Source organism: Pleurodeles waltl, chromosome 11 (genome assembly GCF_031143425.1).
Source record: "Pleurodeles waltl isolate 20211129_DDA chromosome 11, aPleWal1.hap1.20221129, whole genome shotgun sequence".
In the NCBI taxonomy this organism is placed as follows: domain Eukaryota; kingdom Metazoa; phylum Chordata; class Amphibia; order Caudata; family Salamandridae; genus Pleurodeles; species Pleurodeles waltl.
The window spans coordinates 433,815,030-433,827,425 of record NC_090450.1 but is presented as its reverse complement, the minus strand read 5'-3'; the positions used below and the strand labels follow the sequence as shown (position 1 = coordinate 433,827,425).

Here is a 12,396-nt window from a genome sequence, read left to right as displayed (position 1 = left end):
GCCAGCACCACAACAAAGAACATCAGGAAACCACAACTCATCCAAAACGTTGCGGCCCTACTCATCCAGAACCTCCCCGCCAGTGACAAATCCTGAGGATCCTCCTTTGGCTCCCTGTGGAGAAGCGAATCAACTTCAAACTACTCACCCACACTTACAAGGCCCTTCACAACATTAGACTGGCCTACCTGAACCATCGCATCGCATTCCATAACCCCGCCAGACCCTACTCCACCCAACAGGCGCTAGTCACCATCTCATGCACCCTGAAAAACAATGCCAGAGGAAGATCTTTTGCCTACCTTGCAGCTAAGAGCTGGTACAACCTGCCCACGCACATCAGACAAAGCCCATCACTCACCATTGTAAGAAACAACCTCAAGGCATGGCTCTTCGAATGAGCCCCAGACCTTCCACCAGCACCTTGAGACTCATACAGGTGAGTAGTTGCGTTATATAAGAAATAATTGATTGATTTATTGATTTACCTGTTTCCCTATAATCACACTAATGAATGTGGTAATGTCAACCGAGAATGAAGTCAAAGTAGGTCATGAAAAGAACATATGTACCTTTTCTGCATGACTTACCCCACAGCGATGACTAATGCTGCTAAGTCTCTTGCCCCACTAATAAAGCTTTGCCAGGGTATAATGAACATTGAATATGGTTTTAAAATGTTGACACTTTAACTTCACCGTCAACAGAGTCTTTCTCCCAATATCAAGTGACTCCTTTAAGAACAGCCCTCCTACGCAAAGTCTAGCTTCCCATTTGGAGTAAACAGAATCCAGATAATCGGTGAGTTCTTGCAGTAAGAAATCATATATTGTCCCAATTCTAGCCATTTTGTCAATAAGCTCTCCTACAGAGACGCGGCCCATCAAGAATCGGTTCTTGTGCGACTTAATAATAATAAAAAAACTGATATGGAGATACTTATAAAAAATTAACCCTAGCCAGACCATATCTTTCTTGAATCTCACTAAAGGAATACATCTGATCTTCCCCAAGCATGCTGTACCCATCTTCCACCAACTGTGTTGTGGAATATAGCAGGTAATATCACTGATCCCCGTGTATAGTAGTTTCAGTTTGCTACCCGTCAATCTTCCTAATTTGCCACCATACCTTATGTGCTTCCCTTGGCATCTTAGATGTCTTATTAGAATAACTATGCTCAATGATTCTCAGAAGCCATGCCTTGGCCTTGAATCCCAGAACTAACTGACACATTGAGGGAGTTTCTGCTGGAGTTAACCTAGCTGTCCTACCCGTAATCAGAATGTCAATGTGCTGTAACACGCAAGAGCAATAGTAAAAAGTAAGGCTAGGAACTGCCCAGCCCCCTTGCTGTACCCAACCAAAACTTACTAATTTCCAGGGGAATAGCCCAAAATCAAGTAATTTCGGCAAGATTGTTATTTTAAATACATTACACCTCTTCACAAATATTAAAATACAGATAGTTGATTCTTCTCAATTCCTGCCCTAAATTGTCCAGCAACGGGACAGATTTTATGTGACCAGATGTCATCTGCACCCCTAAATAAGTGGCCGCCTCAACCCAACGGGAGTCATTACGCTGAAGCCCTTTTGTACAGACCTTTTGTGTCTTGGCAACATTCAGTTTATAGCCTGACAACTCCCCAAAAGCTTTCACTTCCTTCTCTATCTCATTCAGAGCTGATGAAGGGTCTGTGGTGACCACCACAATAGTGTCTGCGTAGGCTGAGACTTTATACTCTGTCAGAGCTGCCACAACGGGAAAGGTCCGAGGATTCCTCTCCAAGAGTGTAATGAAAGGGTCAATTTAAGGGGCAAATAACAAAGTCGAGCAAGGACAGCCCTGGGGTGTTCCTCTAGCAATCAACATTTTTTTCTGACTCTAGTCACATAATCCGTTGTCTCGCATTGGGGGTTCGATACATCGCTTTAAGAGCATTAATATACCCAGGGCCAAACTCCTGTCTATCCAAGATTGGCCATAGGTAACTCCAGATAACAGTGTGTTGCTCTTCTTTAAACTAAGAGGAACCAATGCCAAAGAATGCAGCACTCTTCGTATGAGTAATGAATTTATGAAGGTACTTCCCAGATATCAGATAAAAACACACAAACACATGAAAATAAGCATTTAACTCAAATGTAGTCAAACACATGCGTATGCCAAAACACCTCACAGCAGTTAAACAGTTGAGGCAAACATGTGCAATACATCAGCTGTGTGTGTGTATATGCATATATATGTGTGTGTGTGTGTGTGTGTATATGGATATACACATATATATAGTTGAAGGTAATAATATTACATAACTGTAAGACTTTATTGGTTTTATTATTTACATTCATTTAAAATTAAGAGCAATAATGAATACAAAAATCATTAAAACGTATAAAAGAAAGTTTAACTTGAGGCAGCGAGAAAGGCCCTTTGCTTTAGCTCAGAATCCCACTATGATATTTGCTGTCTGTTTTAAGCGGGTAACAAATGGCAATTTGGCATATTGTCAATCAAAGTGGGGATGAAAAGAAAGGTGCCTGCACAGGTAATAAACATAATTACAATAAACTAATGGGGCAGCTCCTCCATTATGGAGCCAGGGCCTTGCTTATTGAGTGTGTGCAGACCAGCTAGATGCTTTCTTTATGGCTTGGGCCATGCCCTCTGAGTATTTTATGGTTCCAGGTATTACATGTGAATCCTTTGCGTTTAGGCAGGCTATTATTGCTTGTCTGCAGGTGCAAATGTCGTCTGGTTCCAGAAGGTCCTAAGCCAGCGCGCCGCAGATTTAGAGTTGAGCTGCAGAGGCAGAAGGTGTGGATCGAGTCTTCCTTTGATTAGCCTCAGAACCTGCAGGTTTCACCTTCTTCCTTTAGCCAGGGTGCTGCATGCATGTTATTTGGGAGAGCACCTAGGCTATATTTTAGAAATGATTCCTTAATTCTGATGTTGAAAGCCTTGCTCAGGTATACTGGTGGTTTTAGCTGTGTGTAACTGTTTGATACCATCCATGAGTGGGCATAGTTCGGGAGTGAAACCTTGTCCTCTAGTGATGAGACTAGTCTTGATATTCGGCCATTTGTCTTTTCAAGTGACTTAAGTTTGGGTGATATAGGCGATAACTGAGTGAATCCAAGTTGGTCAATGGAATCTCTAAGAAATGTCCCTGCTGCTGAATTGGTTTTTATTAATTTCCAGAAAGACGTTGTAGTTTGAGTTCCTTTCGGCTGACTCAAGCCTATAGCACATGATGACAAAGGCTGCACTTTTGGCAATTGTTTGTTTTACAAGGATGAATTCTAACCTGATCTGGGCTGCCGAGGTATATCTGGGATGGTGGAAGATTTCCCTTTAGACTTTGATGATGTCCAAGGTAGTTGTTGCCTTTCTCAGGAAGGCTTCGCTTCAGAATGCCATGGTTGGAACAAACTTTGCCCTTGCTGTTTCCAGGATGGGGTAATTCGAGGGTCCTTTGATCTTCCTACATAGAGCGCCAAGACCTGCGGCCAGGGTGAGATCTTTTCTTTTCCTCCATGTGCAGTTTAAGGTTACCTTGATTATTAAACGTGAGGCTGAGGTATTTGTAGGCTGTGACATCGTCGACCTTCCTTGGATTGAGGGTCCAGCTGATTTTACCTCTAGTTCTTTTGGAGCAGTTCATGATTTTATTTTTCTTGTTAATTGTGAGGCTGTTTGTAACCAAGTAGTCGTTGGTGGCGTTCAGGAAGCGCTACATCCCCACCTTGGTGTGATTGATAAGGACCAAGTCGTCGGCATACATCATGATTGACAGCTGGATCACACCGAGCTTTAGGGCATGGGGATTTACCGCAGCCAAGGATGTGGAGAGGTCTGCCATAAATAGGTTGTTGCCTTTCCCAGGAGGGCTTCATTTCTTGTTTGGAACAAGCTTTGCCCTTGCTGTTTCCAGGATGGGGTAATAGGAGGGTCCTTTCATCTTCCTACATACAGCACTAAGACTTGTGGCCAGGATGAGACCTTTTCTGTTCCGCCTTGTGCGGTTTAAAGTTACCTTGATTATCAAATGTGCGGCTGAGGTATTTGTAGGCTTTGACTTCGTCGACCTCCATTGCATCAAGGGTCTAGCTGATTTTACCTCTAGTCCTTCTGCAGCAGTTCATGATTCTAGTTCTCTTGTTGTTAATTGTGAGGCTATTTCTAACCAAGTAGTTGTTGGTGGTGTTCAGGAGGCACTGCGTCCCCATGTTGATGCGGCTGATAAGGACCAAGTCGTAGGCATACAGCATGTTTGACAACTGGATCACACAGAGGTTTGGGGCATGGGTATTTACCGCAGCCAAGGGTGTGGAGAGGTCTGCCAGAAATAGGTTAAAAAGCATCGGGCTAAGATGCACCCCTTGCTTGAGCCCGCGAGAAATGGCTCTGGAGAGGCTAGCTCCGTTACCCAGTTTATGACCCAGGTGTCTGTGTATACATTTTCTGTTGCTCTTCTGAGCATGGATGGAAGCTAATTCTTTAGCTTACTCCAGAGCAGGTTTTGCAATACTCTATTGAATACAGCTTTGTACTCTGAGTGAGCAGAGGTACAGTGATTGATTGTTTTTTTAGGCTTTCAGCAGCAGTGTTAGAACCAGGATATTTGTTGGAGTCACTGATTTATTTTTAATTTTTTTGTGAACCCCTTCTGATTGATCGGGATGATGGAGGAAGCTTCTGGCCAATCCGTGAGCCATTCCAAGAAGGAAACCGCGTCGTACTATCAATCTGTAGATTTCAGGTTTTAACTTGTCACCCCCTCTTGAAGATTGGTGCAATGATAGACCGTTTCCAGGAGGTTGGAATTGTGGCCTATGGCAGGGCACGGGTGAATAGTGGGGCCAGATACCCTGCCCACTTTGGTGGGTTGAACTTGAAGATGGCCTGAGGTATTCCATTTGGTCCGGGTGCGCCAGTAGGTCTACCTTTGTTGATCTGCTGTTATATCGTGTCCTCCGTGGGGATTCCTCCATAGTTTGGGGTGATGGGGCCTAGATAGCATTGCCGTCTGCCGATGCCGCCTCTTGACTGCCTGAGGTGTCTGCTGCATTTGTATAGGTGTTAAAGTGAGCAGTAAAAAAAGGAGACACAGGCCTCCTCGGAAAAGTTTGATCCTGGCCGTGGTGGTGCTTTATTTAGGGAGTTACGGTACCCCAAAAAGCATTGGAGTTGTAGTGCTTTTTATCCCAGATGAACTTCGTCACAGACATTTTCTGCCATTTCTCTATTTTTGGTCCAAGTGGCCCTTTTTAGCAGCTTTTTTGCTCCTCAGTTTGATTTTGATTGCTTTGTATTTAGGGAACTGCCGTACCGCCCTCAGATACCTGTTGACCTCCCTTTTGAGAATTTTTATTTCTCTGAGCATAATATTACATGACAGATGTAACCCACTTGGGAATAATGACATTATTTGGGATTGAAGGTGACAACCTGCTATAATGTTGTGCAATAATCTTTACACGACAAATAATGAAGTTTTTGAATCATGATAAGCATAGTATCAATAAGGATGAGATTGAGTGGTTCCTTCTGTGTGAGATGTTATCACAGGCAGATAAAAGGAAAATTTTGTTCACATGCCAAGGAGTGTTTTACTGAATTCGTTCGTATTGATGCAAACGTCACCAAAAATATATTTTGACAGTATCAAAAATGTGAAAATCAATATCATTACTTGTTAGGAAGTATATTAACTAAAAATTGAGGTTTTTATTTGGGTAGTGGTTTCAGCATGCATTCTGTCTTTTATGGTAATTATCGCATGGTGTTTTAAATGGAAGTGAATGGTGCGTCATGTGATCAAGGTCAAACTGTGGCCAAAACGTGTCCTGGTAGAGAAGCACTGAAATAAATCAATCTGATAAGGCAAAGTGCTCCACATTTGTTTGTCTAAACTGTGAAAACTGGTCTCAAATTGTGTCATCCTAGGCAAATATTGTATTTTACAGTTGCCTTTTTCTTCATTCTCACATATGGGTGCACCTTCAAATATGTGAGTTCAGCATTTCTGCTGTTAAAAAAAAAAAAAATGCTTTTGTTTGACTAAATACACAAAACATTTGCTCCATGTATTATAAATCTAGCCCACATATAGGGTACACATCATCCATGCATGACTTACTAATAGCTTTGCTATCAGGGCAGGAGTGTTTCTCTGTTTATGATTAAACACTCACTTTTAATAAATATTTTACTAAAGCATGATGTGGTAGCGCACTGTCATTTACAGACAGTAAATTTCCAAGAAATGTTCAAAAACCTCCCCACTAACGTGCAGCTTTACTGATAAAACTATATAGTGTATTAACAATAATCTGTGAAAATTGGGTTTCAGAAAACATTTATCATTTGCACATTACCAAGTATTCTGACTTTTTTCATCCTATTAAAATATTTTTTTTCATTGCACAGAATTACAGAAAATGGTCTTTCACAGCTACTGAAATATATTTTGAAATTTTTGTAGAGGTGACTTAGTTATATAAATGTTGTGTGTTAGGAAAAACCTGATACCAGCAGCCTTTCATTTCACATAGGTCAGATAGTTCACCTTACAAAATCCTGGAAGTCTGCATTCACAAGCAAAAAGATTTGCATTGCAAGAAGACAAACTGACTTTTGACCTCCCTCTCTGAACACTGGGCAAATGTGATGAGAATAAGATTTAAAGGCATCTTAATTGCTAATTCAGTTTCTGACTGAACAGAACACCTGTTCTTTGTCCACTCGCCAGAAGGGGCGAGTAGGATCTAAAAAGAACTCGACCTCCTAAAATGAAACTCACCATAGCGAGTGATGTGTCCATATGTGTGTGTGTGTGTGTGTGTGTGTGTGTGTGTGTATATATATATATATATATATATATATATATAATAATGTGTGTGTGTATATATATATTTTACTTACTGGCAGTTGCAAGTAGATAGTTGTAGTTAGGACCTAGTTTCCATAGAAAGGGCGTTTTTTGTTTTGCCAGTAACTTTGGTGCCACTTGGAGAATCTTTACTTATTTTAGTCTGTTCAGCTGCTGTCTTGTAAGTTTTGGGTGATCTGTCAAGCGGGGCTGCAAAAAAAAAAAAAAAAAGGGTGGTCCCAAAATGCGTTTCCCCTATTCCTTTTTTCCGTAGGGTCTTTAAACATGCTTACAGTCCAAACCTATGAACAGAGTAATGCATAATTTGTCAGGAAGCGAGATCCTGTTCCACAGATTGTGCTTTTTGTGATCTGGTGTAAATCAGTTCAGTAATTTTGGATATATTAAAAGTAAAAAAAAAATATAGATATATAAGGACGCGATCCTCCGCAGATCCAACTGTGTTCCAGTGCTGGTATCCGAATGGCTGGCAACACTTCAACAAGGAACTATTAGCAGCCGTTTTGAGAGTGTTTCAAAAGATATGGGGCCAGGACAGGGACACCCCGAGCCCCTAGCCTTGGTACAGGGGTCCCCCAGGGACCCTGCCAGGGCAAAAAAACATTAAATATATATATATATATATATCAGAAAAATTGGCGGATGGATCTGTGGATTTTTTCACAATTTAAAATAAAAAATAAAAACGCAGTCTCACGGTTTATTTTTTAGTTTGTCCCCGGGTGGGCCAGGTTCCGAGGGCCCTGGGCGTGAAAAAAGGAAGTGGGGGGCACAAAGGGTCCTCCTCCGAGAGCTTATGTAGCACCAGGGGCCACCAACACCCCAGGGCTAAGATACAAAAAAATGCTGGGGGGCATGCTCCCTTCTGCCCCCGTGTAGCACCACCTTCCTGGTGCAAATATACTTTATTATGAAGCAAGGGGCCTTCTTGTCCCCTTTGCTCCGGCCACCGCCACCTCCCTGGGCAAATATGCTCTATTAGAAGCGCAGGCTCATGTGGCCCACAGGGACCACCACCTTCCTGGGTCTAGAATAAAATAATTAAAAGGGTCTGTTGTAGACCCCCGGCCCAGGGACCTCCACCTCCCCGGGACTAAATAAAAGGTTGCAGGTGGGATAGTGCTAATGAATGCAGGAGACCCACGTCCCGGGCCCTAGGGGACCCCCCCCACCCCAACACCACCTCCTCGTGGCTAAAATAAGCATTGGGTGGGGGGGCACCTCAACAAGCCATAGATGGCCCAGGGGACCGCCACGCCCCAGGGCTGGCTACTGCCACCTCCCGCGGTGCCCTCCCTCTGGAGGTATATGGTTGGATTTTGCATGGTGGGAGTCCTTACACAAACGAATAGTCAGAAATGGCAATTAGTTAATAAAAGATGCTTGTATTTGTGAATATAAAAGCAGTGTTTCTTGTGTGTTGGCTTTTTTTATTTTTTTTACACTGACCTAGATGCATGCTTCTGTCAAATCTTGTGCGTGTGGTGGTTGTGTTAATAAGGTGCTTTATATTTCACAAAATGTGATGCTGCAGTCACGCTTTCCAATTTAAACTTAATATTTTGGCATTTACATCTAAATAGATTAACAAACGTACACGTTTGCATTACTTATAACCACAAACATGAGTTTTCATTCTGAGCAGACACATTGTTTCTATGCATTTTTCAATATTAATAAAGGAATACGTTGACTTGTTCTTATTTCTAGGGCCATGTGGTTATCTTAGTGTTCATGTTGCAAAATGCCTCCGGCTGTGACAGATGCCCTCGACATCTGGGCAGTGGATTCCCCCTTAGCAGCTGATACCCCGATCAAGGTGGACTGTATGCTGCCGACTGGAGTGTATATCCAGCTAGAGGTCCCTCGTGAATCAACTATTTCTTACATAAAAAAGGTGAGTTGACAAGTCTTCTTGTCGCTGAAATCAAGCTTATATTTGAACCAAGAAAATCTATTCTTTTGTGTTGTGCAATTCTTGTGTAGCTCTGTAATCCAGGAGTGAGTTGGTCTTGAGGTAATTATTGCTAAAGGTGTACAAAACGAGAATCTGACAAATGACTTGTTGGAGCAAATGTCCTACCCACAGCACATGTGGAAAAGACCCACCTTCTAGTCTCAGAGAATGATTATACCTTTTCCAGTACTGAACTATAGCCTATTTCAAGATGCACTATGTTACCTTTGTTCTTCTTCCAGGAATTTGGTTGTGTTGTGTATTTGGATTGCAACCACTCTTTCAAAGTCTATTGGAACATGCTTCATGTTTATAATTTGATGTGGGTTCTTCTCTGCTGCTCATGTATAAAGCACAAACCACCAGCATTCCTATAACATCAGTGGCATATCCATCATTTAGGCTGGGCAGGTAAATTGAGCAAATTCGTCCCATCCACATTTTGGCCTTTCTGTGGTGCAGCCAACTTTCAGTGCACAACTATGTGCATAAAATAGGAGAACACACATTAGCTTTCCTCCTTCCTACAAGATAATAGTTTTCACTGCCTGTCCCCATGCTACCTGCTATCTTACCTGGTGGCAGTCGCCACTAGGTAGTTATAGTTAGGACCATGTCTCCATAGAAAAAGTGTTTTTTGACTTGCCTCTGTCTTAGGTGCTGTTTTACGAATCATCACAAAACTTTCAAAAACATTGCCCCGGTTATTCTTGTTCCGCATGGTTGTAGCCTCCTCTCAAGGGAGCACAGTAAGATGAGATGCAGGGATTTCTACAACACCTTCCTGAGCTATGCAACCAAAGGGGATCATAATTAGTCAAAGTGGGGAGAATTATATCTAAAGCAAAAATGCAGACACAACAGACAGCAGTGCAAGAGGTCAGCACCAGCATTATCAGACGCCATGCATGGTTAAGAGTATCAGAGTTTAAGCCTAATGTCCAACTCTTCGGTCCAAAAGTGGACAAAATACTGGAAAAGATTAAAAAGGACACTGACAAATGCCACAGCCATGGGTGCCCTTCACATCGTCCCAGAGGGTCCTTTCGGTTGGGTCAGTATAGAGGGGTGCATAAAGCTACCACCTCTACAGACACGGTTATCTCTCAAAAACAACAAATCCCTGCCAATCACAGTATACATGAGGGACATAATATAGTGCACACTAGAGAGGCAATACCAACAGCGGTCAAGGACGTGGATCCACATCCAAGGGAACCACTTCTACTAAGCAGTCACTCTCTCCGCCACCCATCTGCACCGCTCTGAACACAAGTGGCGGGGAGGGCGGGGGCGGTTACTGGACTACCACTTGGATTGGGTACAAATTACCTCGGATCAGTGGGTCCTCTTAATAGTAAAGGACGGATATTGTCTACAACTCATGTCTTCTCCAACCAAATATCCCACCTCGAGCTCAAGCTATGCCAAAGCAACACTTAACGTTCCTACAAGAGGAAATGTAAGTTCTGCTTCCAAAGAGGGGCATAGAGGCAGTCCCACAGCAACACCAGGGACACTGGGTGTGCTCACTGTGTTTCCTTTTTCTAGTGAAAGATGTTACCTTAAGGCCTATACTAGACCTCAGACCATGCAACAAATACAATCTATCAGAGCTCTTCCACAGGGTTATGCTACAAGAAATCATACTGCTACTGCAACAAGGAGCCTCCATGACAGCCATAGACCTCAAGGGTGCCTGTCTTCACATATCACTACACCCATCCCATTGGCGCTACCTCCATTTTCAAGTGAGTGGCCAGCATTATCAGTTCAAAGTGTTGTTATTCAGGGAAACTCCTGCACCAATAGTATTTACAAAATATCTTGCATTAATAGTTGCTCATCTCAGAAGGAGGGGCACACATGTGTTCCCCTGCCTAGACGATTGGCTGATGAAGAGTGAAAGCAAACAGTTGTCTGCAGGACATTCAAAAGTACTTAACCTTCTGAACAGACTGAGTTACACGCTAAATGCAAAAAAAATCCCACCCACAACCCTTACAAGTGCAGCCCATCTTAGGCTCTACCTTAAACTCCATTTTAGCAAAAGCTCATCCCAGTCCGAAAAGAGTACGAAAGATGAAGATCACATTGCTTCTTTTTCTACTATATAGTCACGTCACATTCAAGACAGTGATGAGCCTAATAGAAATGATGGCCTCATGTATCTTCATAGTACCACATGCACAACTGCACATCTATCCCCTACAACAATGCCTACAATCACAATGATCTCAAGCTGAAAAGCATCTTCAAGACAGTGTTGATAGAGCCATCAACCCATCGCTCTCTGCAGTGCTGAAAAAGCAACAATCTGTTGCAGGGTTGGCTTGTCAAAGCCCCTGTTCCACAAGTGACCATTGCAACTGATGCATCCTTGCATGGTTGGATGCTTCTTGCGATTCAGTTAGCTTGCAGAGCATTTCAACAGCATCTTTACAAGAAACTTGTCCTAGTCCGCACTGACAACATGGCAGCCATGTACTATGTTCAAAAATAGGGGAACACATACTTCATACAGCTCTCACGGATAGTGAAATGCATATGGCATTGGACAATACACAACATCATCAACCTCCTGGCTAAATACCTACCAGAGGTGGACAGCGACTGCAGATATGCTCAGCAGGATGCAACAACAGGTGCACGATTGAGAAATCAATACAACAATACTGCACTCATATTTGCATTGTTGGGGAACCCTAGAAATAGACCTCTTTGCGACAGAACAGAACACAAAAAATGCCAAGGCTTTGCCTCCAGGTTTCCTCACCCGCAGTCCAAAGGCTATGCCCTATGGATCAACTGGTCAGGGATATTTGCTTGTGAATTTCCTCCTCTCTTGCTCATCCCTTACCTGGGTCAGAAGCTCACACAAATATCCCTCACACTAATTCTAATATTTCCCAACATGGGCTCGACAAGCATGGCACACAACTGTACTACAACTGTTGGTTGTGCCATATTAGAAACCACCAAAATGGCTACACCTTCTCACTTGGGAGGAGGGCAGGGTCATATACACCAACCCCAAACAACTCAATCTAGCAATCTGGCTCCTGAGGGTCCAAGAATTTGGATACCTTAATCTTCCACAAGAATGTATGCCCTTTCTGAAACAAGCCCATAGGCCTACCACACAGGCATGCCATGCAGCAAAATGGTAAGGATTTGTGCAGTATTGTCTAGCTAAACAAATCCAACCGGTCTCCCACACGGTACAAGACCTTAATTTCTAGCTACTACATCTAGAAAACGCAGGCCTTGCATACACTCCATTTGGCTACATCTAGCAGTGCTGGCTGCCTACTTGCTAAACAGACAACACATGTCTTAGTTTAAAATTCCACTCATCAAAGCTCTTATAGAGGGATTAAAAGGTTATTCCTTCCCCCATACCACTAGCACCTTCCTGGATTCATAATGTAGTTCTCACCAGACTTATGGATCCTCCTTTTAAACCACTTCATTAATGTGGACTACAGTTCCTCACACAGGAGGCAGCCTCCTTAATAGCTATAACCTCTCTTAGACTAATCA

The 12,396-nt window shown here is 42.8% G+C and overlaps 1 protein-coding gene across 4 annotated transcripts in view; it reads left to right on the top strand.

The window, feature by feature from the left end:
- Positions 1-12,396, top strand: part of PIK3CB (phosphatidylinositol-4,5-bisphosphate 3-kinase catalytic subunit beta) — a 1,042,661-nt gene that overhangs the window by 305,646 nt on the left and 724,619 nt on the right. For all 4 annotated transcript variants that reach the window (XM_069213799.1, XM_069213795.1, XM_069213796.1 and 1 more), the window contains one exon: positions 8,607-8,793. In XM_069213799.1, coding sequence (XP_069069900.1) covers positions 8,641-8,793 — 153 coding nt within the window. In that variant the 5' untranslated portion in view covers positions 8,607-8,640. The remainder of the gene's footprint in view (positions 1-8,606; positions 8,794-12,396) is intronic.